Source organism: Diadema setosum, chromosome 8 (genome assembly GCF_964275005.1).
Source record: "Diadema setosum chromosome 8, eeDiaSeto1, whole genome shotgun sequence".
NCBI lineage: Eukaryota > Metazoa > Echinodermata > Echinoidea > Diadematoida > Diadematidae > Diadema > Diadema setosum.
In genome coordinates this window covers 34559134-34586366 of record NC_092692.1, presented here as the reverse complement: position 1 = coordinate 34586366, position 27233 = coordinate 34559134, and the positions used below count along the sequence as shown (strand labels likewise).

General features: G+C 40.0%; 1 protein-coding gene across 1 annotated transcript; it reads right to left on the bottom strand.

The window, feature by feature from the left end:
* Positions 1-435: 435 nt before the first annotated feature.
* On the bottom strand, positions 436-26827 carry LOC140232334 (serine hydroxymethyltransferase-like). Its single transcript, XM_072312465.1, has 8 exons — positions 26616-26827; positions 21752-22019; positions 19169-19527; positions 13039-13251; positions 8161-8274; positions 7154-7276; positions 3172-3399; positions 436-2734 (listed from the first exon to the last, which is right to left on the bottom strand). Exons 1-8 carry the CDS (start codon positions 26653-26655, stop codon positions 2565-2567), a joined length of 1515 nt encoding a protein of 504 aa, XP_072168566.1. The 5' UTR covers positions 26656-26827; the 3' UTR covers positions 436-2564.
* Between the last annotated feature and the right edge of the window lie 406 nt (positions 26828-27233).

Below are 27233 nucleotides of genomic sequence, written 5' to 3'. Positions count from 1 at the left end.
GTTTTGGTAGAGACAGTGATCTAGCTGTAACTAATTGTGAAATAATTACAAAAGCACTTTATCAAATATTATAGAGCATACAAAATCTAAGCGGAATTAAAAGTTCATTTAATGAAAATCAGTTATGAAATTACTGATATCCAAAAAAAAAAAAAAGGAAATCAAAATGATCTTAACAAAAGGTGGGTCCCACCTTTTACAAATATCAGGATTGCTTTGTTTTTGGATATCTCAGCCATTTCAAACCCTACTTTCATCGAATAAACTTTGAATTCCTATTATTAGAACTGCATGCGCTTTCATGTTTCTAATAGAGGTTTGTCATTATACATGTATCACAAAAAAAAAGTTGGAAACATGAAGCCCCATCTCAACCAAAACTATATCATCCCTTTTAAAAAAAAAATAATGATAAACATTTGAACATTTTTGACGTAATAACAGATTATGCAACTTTTATTCTCGTCTTAGAATACAAAGACATAGTTTGTCAATACACAATTGAAAATTTTCTCAGAATGTAATCTATAATTTGGTACACTGTTCATAATGCCATGTTGGCGATCAAAGACCATTTTTGCCCTTCTCCCACGGCAGTTGCTGAGGTTTTGTTCTTGAGTATCATGTGCGAATTTATAAAAGAATCCATCCGTTTCATCACGATGACATACATGTGTGATTCTGAGAGTCCTCAGAACATCCCCTTACAGAACACAAACAGCAGAATATTAGTACATGTACACGTGATTTAGGTATGTTCTACATGTATTCATCAGCATGTACTGGATTCTTATTGTTTGCAGTCTTTACCACGAGGACAAAAACTTTGTTCATATTTTAAGATGGCTGCGTTACTGCCGGCACTTTTCAAGTTCTCATGTGCCTGTTATCTTACTATATTTGCAAAAGAAGTATCTTAAATGTTTGATGAAATCTTCCAAAAATTCTCAATGTCCTTCCTGTTCTTCTAAATCTGTCTGCACATGCACAATGAGTTATATACTTTCTGCAAAAGTCTGTTTTCCCTAGATAGCATTGTTTGTTATCATGAAGTTAAAATGGCAGCCTTATACTGTACATGTATAGACTTTATACCAGTATGACTGTGTGCATACATTTTTTATATCCTAATGAAATCACTCATAGCTGTTGTCTCTACATTATTGTCTCTTCCATAGGCATGGTGTGTCATACGTCATCTATAAATTGAATGGGTTTGAATTAATTTCATCATAATATGACAATTGAAATTAGGAATTCTACAGGAGAAAAATACATAAACACACTTTTTTGGAAGACAATGTTATTGTCTGTATGTACACTAAAACATAATCAAGCTTATAAGCTTCAACATTACGACCTGCGTGCAAGAATATCCCCATTTTCAATGCTCCGCTTTTGAAGTATAAGTACAAGTTTGGAATGGGCAACCACCAAACACAACACAATGTACCGTTAATACCATTTCCTTTGCAGAGGTTTTCACTACATGACACTGAGAGGCACGTGTGTATGTATGTATGTGAGTAAGTGTGTTCTCACAATCGGCACAAATCAGGGATATCACTGTGTTTCATTCCAGGCAATAAAGCAAAAATTTGGGGCATACACCATTTTTTTCCAAAGTAGTTGAAAATAACGGCAAGTGACCTCATTAAGCCCAAGGGGTGAACATGCACCTGTCTGTTTCGCATTTCAGTGCCAGCATGTGTGTAAATTGGACTTTGCACAATTCCAATTTGAATATGTTTTCAATATATCCCTGATCGAAACCTTTACTGAGTTTGTGTCGATGTATGTCTGTACGTAATATATGCAGTTGCACATGGTGACACACCAAATATTTCTAGGCACTTGTGGAATACGGCTTAAAAGCAATATCTGCCAAATACACACTCATATTAGACAAATCTCATCATAATAACCTTGTTATTCAACATCTACAAGTTGAGCTAACAAATACAGAAAAATTTTACTTGTTTTTACCACATAACATTATATCATTCATGCTGGTATTTCATCTTATTGCTGTTCACCAGCACAGTGGTGTGGTCCCAAGTTTCAGAGTCACAAGCCTCAAATAACTCCACTTAAAACTTCCTACTCTTAAATGTATTGACTATTGTGGTGTGAACTCTTGCAGAAGTATATCCCACTAAATTTCGAAAATTTCCAGTGTCACTAGTTTTGTTTGCAAAATTTCAGTACCAGAAAGAGATCAGAGGGGAGTGGGGGATGAAATAAACTAGTCCACAAACGTAAATCTTATTCTCAATACCTCCCGCAATATGTGTCACAAACATTATACAAATCAAGCAGGCAGCACACAAGATTTTACAAGGAATGTATGTCCAAAGTGGGAATCGTACCACATATTTGCTTCAGGGTTTTGAAGTGAAATAACGAACAAAAATTATCCTAAAAAATGAAAGGCCAACAACCCCACCTGTCGCAAGTCTGGAAAGTCAACTTTCATTATCAGAAGACAGTTCAAGATTTCAAAGGTTAACAACCACATCAGGGACTGAACAGATAGTTTTGGTCTTGTGAATGGGAAGATCTGCTCAGAGGATCTCGCGGCCGGGAAGCGGGAAAGATTCAGCAAAGGTTTCCACCTCGTTCTCCAGGGCTGCCATCTTGTCACGGAATGCCTGGTCACTTGTTACGAATGCCTTGAACTCTTTCAGGGTGGGACCTGGGCTGGACTTGTGGGCCTCAAGCGTCAACTGCAGACCTAAAATGACAGTAAATCACATTTCGCAAAATTAAATTCAAATTTTACTCAAACACAATCAGTCTCACATTCTTTGCAATTCCACTGCAACTGAGCACTATAACTAAAGGAAGATCTAAACATCAACAGGTTTCATGTAGAACATGTATTCATAAACTGGCAGACTGCACCTCTATCTTAGACTTGAAACAAAACTGGGATTAAGCAGCTGTTTACATTCCCATAATAAGATCAAGGAGGTTCGAAAGAGCAATCAGGGAGATACTTGTTCTTACATGTACGTAAATGAGCAAAAATGATTCCCAACTCAGGAAAACTTTTATGTTCCTTTTTCCACAACATGAAGATGATATTTAAGCTTTTAGGAAGTCCCTGTATGTATCAGGGAGACCAGTCAGTCCTGGGGATATCATGTTAAATGGAATGGCTTGGCTTACCTCTGTCAATGAAATCAGCCACTTTCATGAAATCTTCAGCCTTGAATTTGCGTGATGTCAGGGCAGCCGTTCCAATTCTCAAGCCACCAGGCTTGAGAGCACTCTTGTCGCCTGGACATGTGTTCTTGTTGAGGACGACCCCAACCCTCTCCAGCACGAACTCTCCTCTTGCACCATCCAGGCCAAGAGGTCGAAGGTCAAGCAGCAACAAATGTGTGTCGGTTCCACCTAATGGTGATGTAGTTGGGAATACAACAAAAGACTCATTTCCTGCACCTTTGACTAGGCCATTTCCTGGTTTTTCTTGACTCTTGATGTCCAGCTTCCTGACACAAATATAGCTCAATCTGAAACTGTCATTAAACCTGAAGAACTTCAGTTTCATGATAGAATGGATCTACTACCTCTAAGACAGGGTGATTTCCTTTGCACTTCGCTGAATAGTTTCCCAAGCCCTTTCTTCTCAGCATGCAGTTATCCATTAAATTTGACATAGTTTTAAATTAGCACGGCAGAGGAATTCTCTTCATATTCATTTATATTGTTTTCCATTTGTGACATCATAAATTGTAGAGTCTTCTAACTCATCAATGGTTACATCAAAATTTCATTTGGGCCGTGACGAGAGAAAAGGGCCCTTAGCGCCGCTGCGCGCAAACGCCAGAAAACGGCGCAGAAGTTTGACAAAGCAATATGCGCAAAAAAAGATCAACTAGCTAACTGCTCGCACATGCATAGACGCATCAAAAAGTGAAAAGATTTGGACAAAACATGCTGATTTGAATATCGTAATGGGGTCATTTAGGATTGGAATTTCAGAAAAAGGTTTGCATATCTAAGCACGTCAGAGTTCCTTCTACAACGTGGCGGTGAAAACTCATTTTCGGTATTTAATGCCCTAAGGGCCCTTTTCTCGCGTCACGGCCCATTTGTATTTTTCTTGACACAAGGGTCCTTGCTTCAAAAAAAAAAAAAAAAATCAATCACGAAATTGATAAATTCCAGGAATTTCCCTTTGCTGGTCTACGTTAATTATACATGTCTGTTCAATGCTCATTGCTTTCCAATTATTGGGACCACTGTAACAGTAATAGAAAAGCAAAAGTCACATGCACACATGCACATTAGGCACAGACTAGCCATATCATCATGAATGTATGCACAGTAGTTGCGACTAGTTTCCAGCATGTACTGTACCTATCTGAAGGCCGTGTCACACCTTTCCGGGCAAGCCTTGCATGCAACTTGTTAAGAACAAGTTTAACTACCCGGAGGTCCCCGCAGATGACCCGCACATGACAGTACCTAGCGCGTATCTCACCCGCAGTCGCCCGGAGGTGCGCACGCAAATCTTTTTACCCCCAACCATGTTTAGGCCCTGTCACACCTTTCACGGCATGCTACACGGGCTTGTTGTGTGTGGGGATTTTCCAGCATACCAGACAATTTCTGAGGGCGGACAAGGATTTGGGCGAGTCAGAGCATGTGTCTTACTTGCTGGATGCATTCTACAGTTAACTCGCCTAAGTCGACGTCGCATATGTCGAATAATCGCGTAAGTCGATGATTTTAAAAAGTCCCGATTTTTCCCCATTGACGTACGTGTATTAATTCACTCACAAGTCGAATTTTGTAAGTCGAATACTCGCCTAAGTCGATGAAATTCCAACACTTTCACGGAAAAACCATTGAATTCACTCTCCCTAAGTCGAATAAGATTTTATTGTGTAATAAATCACTGTCATTTATTATTCATTATTTATTACTCATCATTATTTTGTTTGTCAGATGAGTTTGAGGTGACAAAAAAAAATGATCCAAAATCAAAATTCAAAGCGATCGCATGGGATCGTTTAACTCTCTTCGTGTTTGGAGGCCCGCTGGTACAGCCCTGTCAGCTGTCGCGCTACGTACGTACAGCGTTCGTACAGCACACATGCGTTCATTTACATGTACAGTATTGAGCTTGCAGTGTACATGTAGCTTGGCATTTGCAGCGCTGTGCAGTGGAGTGGTATAATGGATGAAGCTGCTGAGTTGGAAGCGGAAAGTAGGGGGAAAATTACGGGCACGGGTAAATCAGAATTGCACCTCTACACGCATTTCAAGCCACAGTATGGTAACCTGGAATCAATCACTGCTCAAATATCGTTCATATTCACTTCCCCAAGGTTTAACAAGGGTGTAAAGTAATCGGACCTGTGCCAATACTAATGCACTGTCCATGCAAAGTTAGCCGCGGCCCTGCTGGGCGACCCGTGCTGCGGCACACCGCTCCAGCTCTCGGCTCCAGAGTAGACAACATACATGTACATTAAACATACATGTGCCTGTGGTGAAACTGTAAGTCGATTTTTTTTTCGACTTACGCACAAGTCGAAAATCGCCTAAGTCGATGTGTTTTGCTCAGTCCCGAGAAGATCGACTTATGCGAGTTTAACTGTACTTTAATTCTACTTGTGGGTATACTGTGTGACCTGTGTACCAGTCACGTGGGGGCTGACAACTCAGTGAAGGAATTCCTCTGAAGGAATGGCAGAAGTCCCACAGAATGTCATTTTCTTGGCTGCATACGGGGACTGCGAAGTACCTGGGTGGGAGTTGCCTGCGAGGTGCTGCCGCTAAGGGCCTCCTACTGGCGTTCTGCGTGGACCTCTCCAGGCATCCCTGCGACTCACCCGGAAAAAATTTTGGTCATGTTCAATCAAAACTTGGCTGCAGTTAAATGGGACTTGCGTGCGCACCTCCGGGCAACTACAGGCGAGATACGCACTAGGTACTGTCAGGTGCGGACCAACTCCGGAGAGCTTCGGGTAGTAAATTTGTTTCCCTCCAAGTCGAGCCGCAAAACTCCCCCAGATACGGTATGACAAGGCCTTGAGCATGCTCAAAACTTGTTCCGAGTGAGTCGTGGGGGTTTGCTCGCAGAGGTACGTGTACACGCAGAACACCAGTAGGAGACCCTTACCGGCAGCACCTCTCAGGCAACTCCAACGCAAGTACTTCTCAGTACCTGTAAGTCGCTTGTAACAGAAAACAGATCGGTTTCAAAGCTCTCAGGCAGGTCACATGGAATACACACAAGTAGCACACGTCTAATAGGTAAGAAACAAGTGCGAAACTCGCAAACATTCTTGTCCACCCGGGGAAATTATCCTGCGTGCTGGAAAATCCCTCCTCGCAACAAGCCCGCGTAGCTTGCCCGAAAAGGTGTGACACGGCCTTGAGATATGCTACATCAGTCACACCAAAGGATGCATTGTTAAAGAGCATCAGTTGGGCAGAAGATTGTAAAACCATGTTGATTTTTTCTGGAGATGGTTAGAATTTTTGAGATGGAAATAAGGAGTGAGGTATCTATCACACAGCATAAAACACAGCCTCTGTCTACTGGCATTTTTCAACTCTCTATGTGCCATGGTGTAAACCCCAGTGTGCCACATTATTCTGAGACAGCAGCATAGTCATTTTTTGGGAAAACATTGTTTTTCAAAGCAATGTAACTGTTATACATCATGGATATGTAGTGAGCAAAGTTGCATGAAAAATGTCAAGCTTTGCTTTGATGTAAATTGCATGACAATTTAAATCTATGATTGTGTTTCTTTCAAATGGACCAGTAGCTACATTATTGTAGAGGTGTGACTTTTTAACACAAAACAGTGACAGAAACTTAAAATCTACTCGCAAATCCAAGAAGGAACATCGCTTGACGGTCAATCACCACATAAAATGCAAGTTACATGTGACAGAAATGGAAGCAAGAGAAACGCTTTCATTGCACTGTGACGTTTGGCGATTTATCGGTCGGTTTGGCCAGGTTTGTGCATTTGAGCAGAGTAAGCGAACATGACACGCCGTCGATTGAGTCGGGCGTACGAACATGACACATAAAGAGTTAAGTTTCTAGAATGAGGTAGGAGAACCTGGGCACCAAGGGGTCACCGTCTTGGCGACTTGCTATGATTGACAGCAGACTAACCTGATACCAGCGTGTATCCTCGTTTCATGAGTTCATTCCCCATCACCCTGGAGTTGGTGATCACATCCTGTGCATACTGCTTGAACTCTGGTCTGCAAGCCTGTCTTAGGGCAACTCCCACACCTGTACATGAAGAATTTCATCAATTTGAGATATCAGTGACTGAACCTGCTAGAAATCAAGGAAAATCATAAGAAAATATAGAATATTTCTAATCATAACTTCAAGAATATTCCTTGTTATGCAACAAGTGATGTATCATTGGAAGGATTTTATTTTACTTTATCTGATGGTGGACTTACTTTAAAATGTTTATAACTGGCGCTTACCACCTTTTGCTATAAAACTCTTCACTCGCAGGAGATAGAAAGGGAAATTAATTGACTTGAGCTACATGTAGCAACAGGGAAAATCAAGGTTAACAACACATGGGACTAACATTGTTTCCATCTATTTGCTATTCTGTTGTGACTTGATATTTTTGGCAGGCAAGAACAATAAAACACAACAAGATAATCAAATAAGATTGGCATAGTACATTAAGAATATAATTACACAAACTGATTACATGCTAAGGCAAATCATTGAGTGACTATAAAAATCTCTCTGTTTGCAAAGTCATCATTGCAAAGGCAGGACATCGGTTTAATAATATGATCATTTTGGGTGAACTTTTCAAATTAATGTCAAAACATCAAATTTCAGCATATGTCAGTACAGCAATAAAATCATCTCATCCATATTTTCCTTGTGATTGTATTTTATTGCTGATTCATCAAAACATCACTGAGTTCAAATTCAATTCTAAAACTGCTCATTTAGTCAATTTTTCTATGTTGTTACTCTAACTTTTTGGTTAGACTTTACTCTGCTGCTCCAAATCAATCTTAACAATGGTTAGACTTTACTCTGCTGCTCCAAATCAATCTTAACACAAAGTAAAATTTATCTCGATGTTGTGAGGAGCCTAAGGACACAAGTGTGCATTAAAGGCAAAGGGAACTGACCAGCAACAGCATGCATGTGAGGGCCTCCCTGAAGTCCGGGGAAAACTGCATCATTGATCGGCTTCTCCAGATCGTACATGACCTTGGTCCCGTTCTTCAGGACCTTGCGCACACCTACAGTAACCAGCACATCAGTAACAACATGAACAGCATAGTCATTGTCAATGTCATGAACACGTCCACAATACCAACCTTCAAATACTGTGGTTATAGGAGTCAAAAGACATAAGTGACTTACTTATTTCACACCAGCACATCTTCAAATTTGCCTACAACAATATTTAGACTGGACCACAGCAAATTGATATACGGCTTAAAGAAAACACAATGATGTAAGGTTCGGATTTGCCTTTTAAATGATAGAAGTGCAATGCTGTCAGGGAGAAATTATTCAGAAACGTGTCATATTGCAGGGCTGCACACTGGCGCCGGTCCGACGGTCAAGACCGGCAAAAGTCACTGTCGGACCGGTAACTTTTCAGGAAATCCACAAGTTACCGGTCCGACATGACCAGTAAAAAAAAAAAAGCATTGGCGGGGTCAGTAGAAAGAAAAAGATCAGCCCCGATCAGGGAGAAACAGAATGCAAGATATCGCATTGTTCAACACGTTTTACGCAAGTTTTCGAATATGTCTACCGGTGCAATTTGTAAAGTAAACATACAATTGTATATTAGTTTTGAGCACTAGCAGTCGACCAGTTATTCGCGCTCGCTTGCGCATTGGCGCTGCTCACGCACTGCCATGCTATGCAATACATGCAAAGGATGTACGGTACAATGTAACTGTTGAAATGCATGGATTGTTTCCCCGATCCCGTTTTGTTTGTTCGTTTGCTTGCGATCGGCGGTCATGCCAGACAAGAAGCATTGATAGAAGCGCACGCATTTCTGGGTCATTTTACTCATGATTTTTTTTTTTTTTTTTTTTTTTTTTTTTTTAACGCAAGATCGATCCGATCCCGGCTTCGCAGCTGCGTGGCAGTTGACATGTTAGAACTATTTTACTTGTGCCGATTTTTAGAAAAAGTAAAAACATATTCTATACTGTATTCAGCGATACAGTAAATGAATATTTTCATTCGTTCAGAGTGGTCTCATAATGAAGATAAGCGCGAAAAGGATCACGAAATCGGCCCTTAAAAAATGTAAAGAGATAATACAAGGGAGAAAAAAAAAATCATGAAATCATCGCAGTCCCGCTTACATATTTTAGGTAGAAATCGTCCCAAAAAGGATCATGAATTCGGCCGCGTCGTACACCTTTCAAAAGCTCATACAAGTACGAAATGCGAAGAGATTATAGAGGAGAAAAAATATAAGGACATATTAATTTGGTGCGTGCATCATAAAAGATTACAGCCGAATGACAATTCATGAAATCAACGCAAACCCGTTGAAATTTGAGGAAATAAATAGGCGCAAAAAAGATCTTGAATCCAGTCCTGCATGCCGTGTCGGTTATCAAAAACGCATGCACAAATGCAACGAGATTATCGGGAGAAAAATAAAGGACACATTTTTACCCTTCTGGTGCGTGCATTACAAAAGATTACATCCGAAGTAATTCATGAATTCGCCACAATCCCGCTGATATTTGAGGTAGAAATAGACGCAAAAAGGATCGTGAATTCGGCCGTGTCGTATACCTTTTAACAACGCATGTACTAAATGGTAGGAGATTAGCGGGATAAAATAATGTACACATTTTCAACCCCTTTTGGCGCTTGCATCATATAGATTACAGCCAAAGAGTAATTCATGAAATTATCGCAATCCCGTTGAAATTTGAGTAAACAATAATAGGCGCAAAAGAGTCTCGAATTCGGCCCTGCGTGCAGTGTATAATTTTGAAAACGCATTCACAAATGTGAAGAGATTATCGGGAGAAAAATAAAGAACTTATTTTCAACCCTTCTGTCGCGTGTATCACAAAAGATTACAGCCGAAATAATTAATAAAATATCGCAATCCCGCTGATATTTGATGTAGAAATAGGCGCTAAAAGGACCGTGAATTCGGCCGTGTCGTATAGGCCTACCTTTTAAGAACGCATGTATACGATATGTGAAGAGATTATTGGGAGAAAAATACAGGACACATTTTCAACCCGTTTTGGCGCGTGCATCATAAAGATTATAGCCGAATAATAATTCATAAAATCATCGCAATCCCGTTGAAGTTTGAGGAGAAAATAGGCGCAAAAAGAATTATGATTTTTGGTCGTGGCGTATATCTTTTAAGAACGCATTTACGAAATGCGAAGAGAAAAAAATAAAGGACACATTTTCAACCCATATTGGCGCGTTCATCATAAAAGATTACAGCCGAAGTAATTCATGAAATCATCGCAATCCCGCTGATATCTGAGGTAGAAATAGACGCAAAAAGGATCGTGAATTCGGCCGTGTCGTATACCTTTATGTATACGAAACGCGAAGAGATTATGGGGAGAAAAATAAAGAACGCATTTTCAACCATTCTAGCTGGTGCGTGGATCACAAAAGATTACACCCGAAGTAATTCATGAAATCGTCACAATTCCGCTGATATTTGAGGTAGAAATAGGAGCAAAAAGTATCATGAATTCGGCGGTGTGGAACATCTTTTAAGAACGCACTTACGAATTCGAAGAGTTTATCGGGAGAAGATAAAAGGACACATTTTCAACCCCTTTTGGCGCGTGAATCATAAAAGATTACAGCCGAAATAATTCATGAAATCGTCACAATCCCGCTGATATTTGAGGTAGAAATAGGCGCAAAAAGTATCATGAATTCGGCTGTGTGGTACACATACATCTTTTAAGAACGCACTTACGAAATTCGAAGAGTTTATCGGGAAAAAATAAAGGACACATTTTCAACCCCTTTTGGCGCGTTCATCATGAAAGAATACAGCCGAAGTTATTCATGAAATCATCGCAATCCCGCTGATATTTGAGGTAGAAATAGGCGCAAAAAGGATCGTGAATTCGGCCGTGTCGTATATCTTTATGTACGGAATGCGAAGAGATTGTGGGGAGAAAAATAAAGAACGCATTTTTAACCATTTTAGCTGGTGCGTGCATGAGATCACAAAAAGTTACACCCGAAGTAATTCATGAAATTGCCACAATTCCGCTGATAATTTGTTTGAGGTAGAAATAGGCGCAAAAAGTATCATGAATTCGGCGGTGTGGAACATCTTTTAAGAACGCACTTACGAAATTCGAAGAGTTTATCGGGAAAAAATAAAAGGACACATTTTCAACCCCTTTTGGCGCGTGAATCATAAAAGATTACAGCCGAAGTAATTCATGAAATCGTCACAATCCCGCTGATATTTGAGGTAGAAATATAGGCGCAAAAAGTATCATGAATTCGGCGGTGTGGAACATCTTTTAAGAACGCACTTACGAAATTCGAAGAGTTTATCGGGAAAAAATAAAAGGACACATTTTCAACCCCTTTCGGCGCGTGAATCATAAAAGATTACAGCCGAAGTAATTCATGAAATCGTCACAATCCCGCTGATATTTGAGGTAGAAATATATGCGCAAAAAGTATCATGAATTCGGCGGTGTGGAACATCTTTTAAGAACGCACTTACGAAATTCGAAGAGTTTATCGGGAAAAAATAAAGGACACATTTTCAACCCCTTTTGGCGCATGAATCATAAAAGATTACAGCCGAAGTAATTCATGAAATCGTCACAATCCCGCTGATATTTGAGGTAAAAATAGGCGCAAAAAGTATCATGAATTCGGCCGTGTGGTACATCTTTTAAGAACGCACTTACGAAATTCGAAGAGTTTATATCGGCAAAAAAATAAAGGACACATTTTCACCCCTTTTGGCGCGTGCATCATAAAATGTTACAGCCGAAGTAATTCATGAAATCGTCACAATCCCGCTGATATTTGAGGTAGAAATGGGCGCAAAGAGGATTGCGAATTCGGCCCTGCATGTCGTGTACCTTTCAGAACGCATGCACAAATGCGAAGAGAGTGTCGAAAGAAAAATAAAGAACCCCTTGTAGCTCGTGCATCAGAAAATATCACAGCTAAAATAATTCATTAAATCACGGTTATGCAGCAAGTTCGTGCGCCGATGTTTAGAAAAAGTCACAAACACATGATACAATCTGATTTTTTTTTTTCATTATCATTTTACACTGTAATTCACGAACAAACATTCTATTTTTTTTTTCTCATTTTGTTAATTTCTTGTGCAATAAATAATTCAAGTTTAAAAAGACATTAATCAGTAAAATGTACACATGGGGGGGGGGGGTACGTCCATACAAACAAGAAAATAAGTTTGCAAGTAATTTAATGTGTTTTTTTTAGGTTGCCGTTGTTGACCGGTAAGTTTTCTGTTCGGACCGGTAAAAAATGGTAAAATGGGGCATCTACCGGTCCGACAGAGACATGTCGGACCGGCAGAAAAAATGGGTTAGTGTGCAGCCCTGCATATTGTATGCCTCACAATGCTTGCATTATCAATGTGCATTGGCATTTTATCATCTTCAATGACTGATCAAAGAATTACTAGGGCAAGTTAAAATTTTGGAGTGGGTTCCTTCTTTAAAAGCATCTACTATAGATAATAATAAAAAATAATACAGGGTACTTATAATGCGCCAGTTCCACATAGTTAACGTGCTCAAGGCGCAGTAGAAGAAGTTTGTACAAACACTATTGTGAAGTCTGTTCTGACATAGTAGACTGATTGTAACTCACAAATGTAAGATGTGTTTACATCAAATAGCACCAACATTACAATGCAATATAAAAGGATTCATGCACCCCCCCCCCCCCCAAAAAAAAAAAGGCTTTCAAACTTTGCATGACCTGAAATAACAAACAGGGGAGGGGAAGATTACATCACAACCTACCTTTGCGGAAGAAAATGATCCCTGACCTCGGCCCCCTGAGGGTCTTGTGTGTCGTACTGGTGACAATGTCACAGTAGTCAAACGGATTGGCCACAACTCCCGCGGCCACAAGACCGCTTACGTGGGCCATATCTGCCATGAGGAATGCATCATTCTCATCAGCAATCTCTCGGAAGCGCTTGTAGTCCAGATTCCTTGGGTAGCAGCTGGTGCCTGCAAGTATAACAGAAATCTCACAAAATTATCACATCTGACCAATGCCAGTGTATAGCTTAGTTTTAAATTCAAGCGATACAGCATGGTAAGTACTTCCTTGGACCTGGGGTCTGGGACAACATTTCTGAGTTCAAAATATGAACATTTTTAGGAGAAATAAGATGACATAAAAGCTTCACAATGGACAAATAATTAAAACTTGTTGAGCAACACATGTAGAGTCACGAAGATTTCGTGAAGGACACGACTTGTGAGCACCGACTGTGATGGAAGATGCAGCCACTGCATTTCATTAGTGACATATTCTAGCAACCTGCCCAACTTTGGTATTGACCACTTGTTTGCCTTTTAAGAGTTAACATAAAAACAGATTTATTTTTTTTTTTAATTGGTCAAACAAACAAAATCTCAGACATACAGCAAGTATGAGCTAGCACTAATGGGAAAACTCATCACGCCCCCTCCCATCCAAACAAAAATACACAAACATAAACAAACACATGGGCATAATGTGTCCTGACTGTGAGTGACAACAAGTACCAAAAGACATAATAATCATTGTAACTTTGTGAAGAATTACATGTATGTCCTTCACTTGCTACACAATAATGAATAATCTAAATGCCATAAAGTCACTCCTGTAGAATTCTATTGTAAACTTTACTTCAATGCCAGATTTTGCTAGTCTTGCTACTCTGTCCACCAATCTCATAAACTGTTGTGACATGCATTCCAGCATATCTTCCTAACCCAAAGCATTACAATGGGTTTGTATTGACCGAAACAAATACAAATCTTGTGCCTGTTACAGACTGATCCCCCTCCTAAAGTCATGTATAATTAAGGTGATATGACTTGATCACACACATCCTGACATCATAGCTCTCAAAAGAAAAGGAGTTGGGGATATACAATGTAGATATTTAAATATGCTGAATATATTGTACATGTGTTCACAGTGTACAAGTATTTGTCTATGGTGCATGGCATTGGGCATAAATGAATCCATAAACATGCTATGCATGGCAAATCTTTTCCCAATCTTTATACACATATAATATGCCAATAAACATCCTACTGTGTGTAAATACAATGTACCAGTATCTCTCTTTATCTCTTACAGTCAGAGTATCTTTTGCATTTAGTTTTATGACTACTATCCGACAACAGCACCTAAGTGGTAAAACTTTATAGCAATATGACTTCCATCTTCCAAAAATAAATTTATAGTTTGATTATTGCAGTCATCAAGTCTACGATATAATAGAATGAAACTCTGTGAGAGCATGGATGCTATTATTGGATTCCAGTGTAAAAGAAAGCAGGCTGAAGAGAAATGGTTACTGAAATGAAGTTAGTCAGTAAGCCAGGCTTACTGGCTTTTGTTCACCTGCTGGTTGGTGGGCTAAGTGCTTTCTTCCCCGATTGGCACGAATGTTGGGGGAACTATTGACAATGAACAGAGGTTGCACAATCCTCCCAATCCCTATTGTGCCACCATGATTACACGTATGACCTTCTGTTAAGAGGACTGAGGCACATTTCTATACATGTGAGTGGGCTTGCTACTGTAACTCCACAATTAAGTTATTCTGGAGGGATTACTGAATGCTGTAAGTGTGCAGGCACATATACAAAAGGCTTAATCTCATAAGATTGTCCCACTTCTACATTGAAAAAAAGACAATTACAGTTGAACCTCTCGTATCCGGACAAGTCGGGACCGGGGCTCATCCGGATAAGGGATTTGGCCGGATACGGGAGACTCAATGCTTTATACATGTACATATACATACACATGTACTGATGTAGCCCATTAAGTACCACATGTAGTAATGTGTATACTGCAACCTTTTCATTGTTACATTTGGGGATGTTTGGGGATGTTGAAATGTCTGGAGGTAAGCAATTTGGAAGGAAATTTGATGTAATGTATGTTAATCATGTTGCAAGTAATATGTAATTCATGTGTGTTTGGGTAGGAGTTGTCAAGGAGTTGGGAATCCCCCTTTCCTCCCGTAATTATTAAAAAAAATCACGGCGAGATTGCGTCCGTATAAAAATAGAGAGATCCGGATAAAGGGAGGCCGGATAAGAGAGGTTCAACTGTACTATAGTTTGTTTTCAATACATAATATTGTTTCGAGCAAATTGCGAGCATAAGGAAGGACACGTATACTGGCTGAAAAACATGACTTTATAATAATCATCAATGAAATGACTTTGCATTACTGCATTGTACAGCTTAGCACTGCACAGTTCTTATGATCAATGAAACTAGACTCGTTTGTCCCTTTAAAAGGTAGACTTTGGGCCGCTGGTTCACTAACATGCAGCTCACAGGACACATTCATTTCATCAGCACCATGCACAACAGAAGGGCAGAGAGCTGGTATAGTTGGAGCCATTTATCTTTTACAATCAGGAGGTATAAAGTTTCACGGCCAGTGAAATGAGCAGAGTAATATTCAGTGATATCATTCCATCCCCGAGTAGGGGGCCAATATAATCCCTCCCTTGCATAGGTAGTACATAAAATGAAGGTCATGCGTGTGTAAGAGTCATGGCTTAAAGGGGCATTCCGGACGATTTTCATAATTTCACATCATGTAGTACATAAATCAACAGCTCCATGTATAGATTTGTAGAATTTATTGTGGTTCTTGAGCAGAGAAACAGTACTTTCAAAAACCTTAAACAAATTACACTGAACAAAGATGATGACATAGGAGCCTCACATATCTCAGAAATGTAGCAGTGTCATTCCATTACAATACCGCATGCTTGCAAGCTCACCTGTGTGTAATCTATGCATGCCTTCTTCTTTTGTGCTGCTTCCTTGAGCCACATCTCATGCATTCTTATGGTGAGGCTGCCATGTCATCATCCTTGTTCATTGCAATTTGTTATAAACTTCGAAAACATTCTTATTTTTCATCCCAATCATTATAAATCCTGAAACTTTGTACCCAGTGTAACTCATTTATATATGTTCAAATGTAAAAATTTGAAAATCATCCGGAGGTTTCCTTTAATGTATGCAGGTAGATCCCACCACTTACATGTAGCTTGATACAAAGGGGAGGGGGCAAATTAGGGGAGAAGGCCTGTCCCACATACACTTACAAGCTGGAAAACAGACGATACTATCCAACCCATGACTCATTCAGAGTGACAAGCCATAGCAGATGACATCAACTAAGCCCATCCCACTACACAACAGAAAAAAGAATAAACAGTAAATGATGCAAAGGGTCCAAGTTTATAGGAAATTGCATGTACATGTAGAAGGTAACTTATGACATCCAGAAAGCCCATATAGCACAGAGAAGTGGGTTTAGACTAAATTTAAAAACTACTGCATGCTCACTGTTCCTGCTGAAAGACAGAAAGACATGTGCATCATCTGTTTTATGAATCGGTGCACAAATTTTTGACCCCTCCCCCCCCCCCAAAAAAAAAAAAAACAACAACATTTCAATCATGCCTCTCGTAATGATTTTAGCATGGTAAATTTACAGGATGCATGGCTAGCTATGTGTGCTGACTCTTCATTCATGAACATAAACTCTTCCTAATGTGCGCGATTGCATGTTTAAACTGGCTATCATCAGTGATCGCTGTAAGTGTGTGTCACCGTGCATCACAACACCAACAAAAGTCACACCCCTTGACTTCATGTGAGGACTCAAAAAGGTGAAACAGGTCAACCAAGTCAATCTTCAGCTTTTCATATTTTCTGAAAGAGCTATAATTCTTCTCCTACATTATTCCTATGGCCTGTAAGTTTTGACTCATAAAATAACTGAGAAAGTGTGTTTTCTACAACTCTTTGTTTGCAGAGTAGAGAGACCAGGTATCACATGTCTTGAAAGCCCGTTTCCATTTCTTGAAAATCCTTTGCACACTCCATTTCTTGAAAATCCTTTGCACACTTTTTACTTTCTAATAACTTTTGAAAGGATAACACTACTGCTTTAAAAGTTGGCATTAATCATGGACAGGATGTGTTAGTTAAGGCAGGCCTCGAATTTCGCCAGTTTTAGGGACAGGCAATTTTTGGTTTTAGGGACACTCTCTCTCAAAATTTGTTAAGGGCAGCAAGGTAAAGTTGCAGTAAGCATGGTAATTTTGAGAGAGGCATTGCGGCAAGTAGATAGGGCATTGCGGCAAATTGCCTTTTGCCGCCCGGGTAATTTGAGGCCTGTTAACCCTAAAAAGACTGGGCTATTTTGGTAGCTCGAAAGACTGGGGGGGGGGCCTAAAGGGCCCCCCCCCCTTAAGATCTCGGCTGTGGATTGCGCGATCGCCGCGAAAATTTGCACAATGGTAGTGTGCGATGTAATCTACAAGATCGTATATTTAAATTTTCCAAAATAGTCTTCTTTTATTTTATTTTGATTAATTATGCTAATTTATGCGAGAAATCAGACTCTTTGATCTAAATCAGTAAATAAAGCTCCAAAAGTGCTCATTTTTGGTCTAATTACTCTTTGTGGCATTCTTAGCAAATGCACTTAAAAAAAAATTCGGTATCAAAATTAATTTCTTATTTATTTTATTGTTTCATGAATTTCTTATGTATTTCTTTGTTTTTTCAACCCTTTGTTTCTGTTGTTTTTTTTAACTAACTTTGTGGCAGACACTTTTTGAAGCATAATACTCCTAAAACAAATTAATTTTAGCCATTGAGAGTAAAAATAAGCATATTTATATGAATTATGTGAAAAAAATCAATTTGCATTGACTTTGTACACAAAATCACATTTTTGAGCCATTTTCGGCCTCACATGCATGTACAAAATGTTACGTAACTTCTGAACCGTACCCCCGGGCGTCACAAATTTGGTGTCAAAATGTGCGGGAAACTTGAAAGAAAAAAGTCATAAAGCATCGCGGCGAGAGCATTGCGTGTTGCAGAGTAATCGCGCGAAATGTCGAGGGGGGGGGCCTTTTAGGCCCCCCCCCCCCAGTCTTTTTAGGGTTAAGGATGCTCAAATTTAGCTTAATCTGATAATCCTTTCATTGTTGTTGCTACGGTGGCTTACATCCCATTTTTGTCTCATTCATCCTGTAGCTAGCACAGTTTCGTAAAGATGAACTCTTTATGTGCCATGGTGGAAACCCCCTGTGTGCCACGTTATTCCGAGACATGAAGGTAGTCATGCTTTGGGAATGAATTCTGCTTTTCCAATTTGTATAACTTCCACAAATTTCTGTTAGGGTTTACATAATAGTAAGCAAAGTTGAAGAGGAATGCCAAATTTTTCTTCGATATAAATTGAACGACAAATTTATTTTCAATTTGTCTTTTAAATGACCAGTTGCTACACTACTTTAAAGGCATGACTTTTGCAATAAAACCGTGACAGAAACTTACAATGTACACACAAATCTAGTCGGGAACACCGCTTGATAGTCAATCACCACATAGAATGCAAGCTGTATGTAAGAGGAACAAAAGCGCGAGAAACAGTTTCATTGTTCCACGGGATTAGCAATTTATCGATCGGTTTTGGCGGCTCTGTGTGTTGAGCAGAATATGCGAAGTTGGCACGCCGTCGACTGAGTCGGACGTGCGAACGTGGCACATAAAGAGTTAAGTGCTTGAATAGACACTGTACTTCAGAGCCTCTTTTCTCAGTTCACTCTTTTCCATAATGTGTGCTTTCTTTCCAACACTTAGACAAATTAGGAGAGTCCATTTGCATTGAGTTATACATCATTTTAAAGCTTAGAATCTGCTTTTTTAGAATCTGCCCTTACCTAAAAATCCATGTCCGGTGACTTTTTGTTGGTTTTGTGCTGCAGGGTCACATATCACATTGATTGTGCAGCCAGTAAAAATCAATGCACTGCTCACTACTAATGAGATTGGACAATTATCTCCACCTGTTCTATAAAGAATACTGACCGGCAATAATCATCTGTGGACGGAACAATTTGGCGTTGGCTGCTAGGCCATCGTAGTCGATGATCCCGGTGGCTGGATTCACTCTGTAGGGCATCGACTCAAAGAAGACCGACGTGGCCGAGATCTTCTTCTTGCTGGTCATGAAGCCGTGGGTCAGGTGACCACCATCGGGGAGGTCAAGTCCCATGATGCGACCGTGAGGACCGATTACAGCAGTGTAGACTGCAAAGTTGGCCGGGGAGCCCGAGTACGGCTGGACGTTGACACCCCACTCCTCGGCGGTGAGGTGGTAGGCTTCTAACGCCCTCTTTTGGGTGAGCAGCTCCAGTTCATCGTAGAACTGGGTTCCACCATAGTACCTGACATGATACATAGAAGGGCAAAAAATAGTTCAGAGTTTCGTAAGGTTTCAGGTTCAGTGTGTACGTTTTGAGTTTGTAACCTGAATGTGAACTGTTTCCACATAAAATGTATAGTGATTTATTTTGCTCAACCATAGCACACATACAACTGAAGTCATTTGGGGTTGATTGTAAGCAACATAATATTTCACACACACACACACACACACAAAAAAAAAAAGATTTAGAGGAAGGAAAAGGAAAAAAAAAAACAAGTACAATGATGAAACTTCACTCATTCATCAGTATTTCATACCTACATGTATACCATATTTAGGTAACAACTTGCTCTACAGGTGTACATGTGTATAAGCCTGTGTGCTTCCAACAGCAGCAACAACAAATCTAGCTTAAGTTTCAAGGCACTAGAATCAGAGATCTACGGGTCTTCTCAAGTTAGTAGCCTTAACTTATCTTAGATGTCAAATAGTTTTGATAAATCATTTGTATACCATACACTGTACATGTACATGGGTCATCATCAATTCAGAACCTGCAAAAACATTTCATTTCTTCTTCTTCTTCTTTTTTAAAGTATGTACAGCAGTATTACATACTGTGAATATGAAATGTTTCAAGTTATTGCTTTCATGCAGTGCATGCCATACTGCCAGTAAAAGTCTTCCAGCACAATCAATTAAAGACCCTATGACAATGACATCCTACACAAGGACAGCTGAAGAACACTGCAGTATGCGTGATCAGATCTGTTCAGTGCCATTCCAAGTTTAAGTATCCTGTCGTCCCCCAAGACCCTATTTCGGCAAGGTTACTTGGAAGGTGAACAGTACACTGTGCCATTGAGTGATCTTCCTGCTCCTCGAACAACATGTGTGCAGAAGTAGAGCACGGGTAAACTTCATGCTTTATCACATGAGTAAATATGCACAATGTGTAGTCGACCTTCTTTCTCCTGTTCATTCTTTCTCTCCTTTCTTTCTTTCTTTTTTTTTTGGGGGGGGGGGGGCTTGGGGTGAAGAGGCTCTCATTGATGGTAACAACTTTGTATACGTTTTTTTGAACTGCCAAACGTGGTTACCGGTACTACATGTTTCTTCTGCATAATTGCTTATGAATCTCCATGTGCAGTGAAGCAATGGCTGTAAGTTTTCCCCGAGGCATGTTGCTATACATCTAAAAATCTTGTTGCAAAGGTGAGGTTTCCTCTAGTTCATAACACTGCTTTGACAGAAGTGGTTCAGAAATTGTTCATTTTTTAACCAATCACATCTCTCCAAATTCAAATTTCTGTGATTGGAAGTTGTATATATCACATCATATCAATCATAAATAATCTATTGTTTAATAGTGTATCATAAGATTGAGTAGAGAAATATCTTTCTTTTATGGGTTGCAGTGGCCACTTAACTGCTAAATTTATTACATATCCTTAAATTGGCAAGAAATGATTCTAACATTTTAGAGGACCTATTTTTTCTCTGAAATTGACTTTTTCTTTTCTTTTCTAAATAATGTGAAGCATTACATTTGGAGCTAGAATTCCATAAATTGCAATTGTTTTCACCCAGTTTGTACCTTCATATCTTATACAAGTTGAAATACACAGGACCCAATTAGAAATGAAGGGTGACTACCTTCTGGGGAATGCAAACAATTAAGTCACAGGGATTTGAAGACAAAAGAAGATTTTAAGCTTACTGCCTTGAAGGGGTCATGCATTGGTTTGAAAGCAACTGATAACTTCAGCTGTAAGTCCATGTTATCTGAGCCTATGCAAACATACTGCCATACTGAGGTCTGTATCACGAATTGTCATTCACTTCTGAATGGTACCTTGAAATTGTGTGATCCAGAGTTCATTGACTTCAAGTAGTGTCAGCCTCAAAGTGATATTGCACCTGCTGAGCATACCCCTTGAAAATATAGATGTCCTACTAGTGAGGTCAGGCTTCAAGTAATGATGACACCACCTGTACAAATTGCTCTGGGTCTGACAGTCCCTCTTCATACGAATGACAAGATTACAGAAATATCCAGACATTATCAATGAAAACAAAGAGACAAATTGGGGGGGGGGGGGGAATTTGGTTCCATTGGAATAAATGCTGACGGCTTACTTCTGATTGTAGAAATTTAAAACGAATTAAAATTGAAAGAATACATTTGTAGGTATGAAGACAAGAAAGCTAGTGATTGGTCAGCTGGACTGGACAATACCGACCTGTTGCCGGGGTAACCCTCGCAATATTTGTTCTGCAGACATGAGCCCAGGGCCTCCAGCACGGCCCGGCTGGGGAAGTTCTCCGAAGCGATCAGCTCCAGTCCCTTCCGCTGCCGCTCCTTCTCCTTGATGATGATGTTGTACATCTCAGGGTCGTTGCTCTCCAAGGGCTCGTCTCCGAACCACCTTTGCCCGTCGCCGTGACCGTTGGCAACGACCGGCGCGCTGGCATCGCTGTCACTTGCCATCTTGATAACTTCACCCTGGTCTGTGAAGAGAAATATCCCATGATACACTTGTATTAAAGTATGTTAGAAATGTATTTTGGAACATCATTGATGTCAACATAATAGATCATTTTACTAACACATTCAAATTTTATGCATACCCTTGAGACAAAGGCTTTTAGCTGACAACCACAAAGTTTCCATGATGGCATGTACTGTAAGGACTAGTTTGCTACTGAACCTGTTCCATACTGAATTCTGAAATCCCCATAGACTTAATACACAGTCCACCAGGTTCCCGTATGGAACAGGTGAACATAAAATATTCGTAAATTCGAAAACATTAGAAAACTGGCCTACTATACAAATTGTGGTGAAGCCAAGAAGTTGATTTGATAGACCCAGTTTACAGTGCGGGGCTGGGCCGAGCCCAACCTCAATTGCGAGGCCGAGCCCTGCAATTTTGTCCGTTTACGCTGCCGGGCTCGGCCGCGCTTTTAATTCAAACCTTTCAAATTTTGTTGTAGTGGCGCTCTGCTTGTAAACAAACGCAATTTGGTATAGTCTGGTTTTCAGACCCTTTGCCAACTGGATTCCGTGGCGACGAAGTCGGCGTTCGGGCAAAGGCCTTTGCCGAAGGAAAAATCCTTTGCAGGACAAAACCACCTTAAACTATACTAGCTTTCAACATTGAGGAGGTTAATATCCTAAATAGCGAAATAGTACAGGCAGAGGGTTTGGAAGCCAGACTAAAATTGGCCGCGCATTTGGCCCAGTTTGCGGTTACACTGAGAAAAGGCCGGGCTCGGCCGCGGCCGGGACCACCTCCAGAGTGAGGCCAAATGCGAGGCCAATTTTGGCCCCACATTAGGCATTTTGCGCGTTTACACTGAAGCGGGGCTGGGCAGAGCCGCGGCCGAGCCTCGCACTGTAAACGGGGTCTAAGTGTGTGTCCCACTCAAGCTCACACACACTCTAAAGAGAGCTGAAATGGGTTCTATCAATAGTGACTATCAGGCTTGGCAAACACTTATGAAATCAATGATGAAATCCTGAAAAGACAATTCAACAGAGTATTTCAACTTTTATTGCAAAACTTTGGTCACTGATTTCAGACATCAGTTGAAAAGTGGGTAGTTTGTGGTGTTCAAGTCAAAGTTGAATATCATTGGGGCAGGGGGGGGGGGGGGGGGGGGTAGGATGAAAGTTCCTGACCTGATAAGATAAATTTGAAAACATGTTTTGTAACAAGAATAAATTGTATAGGGCTAAGGAATGCACTTCCAATGTGTGCCTCACAGGGCATTACAAAAGATATTCCCCCAACTGTATACTGTAACATGTATGTTATAGCAAGGACCAAACAGCCAAGAGGCAAGTGCCCAATAGTGATCTTAATACACAAATAGTTGCCCTTGTCAAGCATGTACAACAGGGCTGCCAACTCTCACGCATTAAGCGTGAGACTCGCGCATTTTGGTCCTTTCTGCTACTAAAACTGTATTTCATTTGCATGCATTTCTATTGATCTCACTCATTTTGACTCCTAAATTATAGCATTGGCCTATATGGGAGTCTCACTCTCAACTAGTTTCCAGTGTTAGCAGCCCTGATGTACAATGTAAGTCAGTGGGTTTTGTACTCTTTGTAGATCCTTGCTTCATCCCATCCAATTGTGAACTTGGGGGTTTAAGTGTTTCTTCTTCAAATATTGTACCATGAGTAGGCCATTTGTATTCCTATGTGTACTATCCCTCAGAGTGATGACCTATCCACTATGCACTGCATGAGAATTGAAGAAGTAAAACTGCTTCATTCTAGACAGGCAACTGAACTGTAGGACAATATTTTTGCTACCTTACCTCACTACAATGTACATGTACATTTATTGTACATTGTATGTACATTAATTTGTTTTGTATTCTACAATCTCATTCTTCGCAGCATTACCAGCACCTATCCATCCATGGATTTTAACTGTACTGTCTACTAAAAAAAAAAAAATGGCCTGACAAGATGTGTTCTCGCTGCTTAAAGCAGTTCTATTACATGAATTTTTCATAATGTAATGCAAATAAGCCACTTCAATGCCTGAAAATTCTTTGTAGTTTGATATTTTGCCAGTGGAATAAAACAAAAGTCCAATGTAATGTAACCTTTTTTGTATCATTAGTGATTTAGTCCAATTCATTACAGATGAAACATTCACACTGGAAGATGCTACATACTCACGTCTTGCCAAGGGGAAGCTAAAACTCATGCTCAGGCAAGCAATACATGCAGTGTACTGTACGTGTATATAATGGACACCTGCCGTTGAAAGTGTGAAGCCCTTTCCCTTTAGCATTAGTGAAGGTGATACCAAGACTCACAAGATGTTTAAGTCTTGTTATATAGATACACGAAAATATATATATATATTTTTTTTTTTTTATCAGGAGAGCAGGAACAAACCTGACCTTGTTGATATTTTAAGTTTTGAAATGGGCATCATCATCCAACTAAGTCACTTTTTTTTTTCTTCTCTCTCCCCCTTACAAGTACATGTACATCAACAGACATTCTGAATACCGATAGCTGTTCGGTGGATGCTATTTGAACATGTAACCAAGCTTGCATGCCACTTCTGTTTAAACAGAGTGGAAAGGCCAAGGAACAATCTTCCACAGCTTATCGTGTCTGCACCCAATAGAATAATACAGGACTGTGATAAAACTGTTTGTATCAAGGCTGATAGCTTGATAACTGTCATATATTTAAACACTGTCAATTCTTGATTCACTGAGCAGCTCATACATAGAAATGGGTACAAAACCCACATGCCCAGTTTCCAAGGCTAGGGAAGCTCATTGACTGACACTGGGCAAGTAAATTGAAAGTGTAAAGTACGTGTATGGCAACCTTAATACCCATCGTATCCACTGGCGCAAGTGGGTGAGCTATACTCTTTTTTTTTTTTTTTTTTCATTTGTACATGTACATTGCATACAACTGGCTGACAGCAGAATTCACAAAATGTATTAAAATCACTGCCATAGAGTAGCACAGTGATGATGTCAAAGTCTTTTGTATACGGTACTAATAGAACGCCTAAATCGCTTTGGTTGGAGCCAGGTGTGAGCATGGTAGATCAATAGCACTAAGCAGCAATGGTGTTCACACTAGTTCACAGATATTCAGGCCAGGCCAGGCCAGGTGAGGTTGTTCAGAACCAGTTTTCATGGCGATGAGTGGCTATGACATCACACTTTTCTCAATCTCTTTTGCTTCATGTCTAGAACCTTTCTAATTCTAACCTGTAGAGATACTAGATCTATCAACACCCATGTGGAAGCAGTGAACGTTGAATACCAGTACCTGAACACTAGTTTATACTACATACATCTTGATCCTGTATGTACAGCACTGTAAAAAGAACAGAAAATATGTTTATCATCTTTGGAGACCCCTCACAAAGGAATGCAGTCATTCAGTTCGTACACAACATGTCTGTATTAAGAAGAGTGCAATTTTTCACAATGTTTGAATTTTGGTCATTTCGCGGCACCAGAAAGTAGCGCAAAAATAAAAGGTAACAAAGTTCCGGTACTAGATGTCTTGATATGATTCTGCTGAATTAAAAACATGCAAAACTCTTCTCCCCCGCCCGAGCGTGAAAAATTGGTCCCACGAAAATATCCACTTAAACAGTCTAACGTTAGCAAAGAGTCTAGAACCCTCTTGAGTCTTAACATTTTAGACATGTATGTTATCATACAATATTATGTAAGTATTGTAAACGTTATCTACCTAGAGTCTAACGTTATAACAGTAAATTTAACATTAACGTTAGATGTCTGAGAAATTAGGGACTTGCTCATTTTTCCTTTAACAGGTTAAAGACGGGGAATCAAAGTTTATTCGATAAAAATCAGTTTTGAAATGAAAGAGATATCTGAAAACAAGGTAAAACAAAGATATCCTAACGTTAATAAAACTTACTAATAAAGGATTGCTTTTTTGGATATCTCAGCCATTTCCAAGGCTAATTTTCATCAAATAAATGTTGAATCCTTCTTGATACTACAAAATTGTAATTGTAGGCAGAAAGTGATTTAGGGGCCTAAGCCCTAACTCATTACAGCTATGAGCCTATGCTCCTTCATCCTATATTTCGTAAGAGGTTTCTTATTGTCTCACCAAAAAATGTTATAAACCTGAATCCTGACACCAGGAGCAGTACGGCCTAGACAGTCACCAGTTGAGACTCACGTGAAACTCAGTAAGGACTCAGAAGTCAGGGGAGTTGTTTGTGCCACGAATACCTGCACTCGCTCCCCACTGCACTGCCCGCGTTGCGTTGTTGCAGCTGGTTGACACTCCACAGGAAGCGAAGCTCGAAGGTGGTTTCCACGGTAAAACAGTGCAGTGAGCTCACTATACACTAACTTGCAGGCTTGCAGCTTAAGAGAAACAACAGCTTGTTACTTAACGATATGTGGTGCTACACACCCATTTGAGGTTACCTAAACAATGAAAGAGTGATTAGATCGTAGATGCACATTTACCAATGCCAAGGTCTGCCGCATGCTGGCGGTAGTGCGATGGCCGTGCGTGACACAACGAATTCAATGAATGAACTATAACGTTTGACTCACCGTCTGTACACAATTTTGCCCTCTTCTCAGGCGACTGCATTCCTGATTTAACCCGGTCGTAAGTTTGTAGACTTCAGATGATACTGATAGTGATTGTGTCACCCAAGTGTTGACTACTTTTACGTAGGCAGATTATTTAGTCTACGGAATGTTGAAGAACTAAAGCAGTCCTTGGTGGATTCTGTTCAAAAAGTTCGCGACGAGTGTAAACAACAATAATCAATGCATGCATGCGCACATTGAAAGCAGCAAGCAAGCGCGCGTTTTTCAATCAATTTCGCGGGGAAATCGCACACCCAACGGTAGGAGAAAGACAGGCTCAAGTCGGCGGAAGGGGGAGACTGGTACACTTTCTTGGTATTGGGAGTGCCTTTTCATCCCACTACAAGAAGTCAAAGATGCTATACTGTACCACACTTTGGTCAAGGACTGCATCACCGATTGCAGGGTATTTTTTCCCAACATTATTTTTAAACGAAATTCAGAAAAGATTACTGATAGTGCTTTTGACACTCCATGAGAGTGCAAGAACAACACTGTCTACATAATAAGGTATTTAAAGGTAGCCTACATCTAAAGATCACATGACATAAATGTGTTGACCCTGGCCTTTCCTAC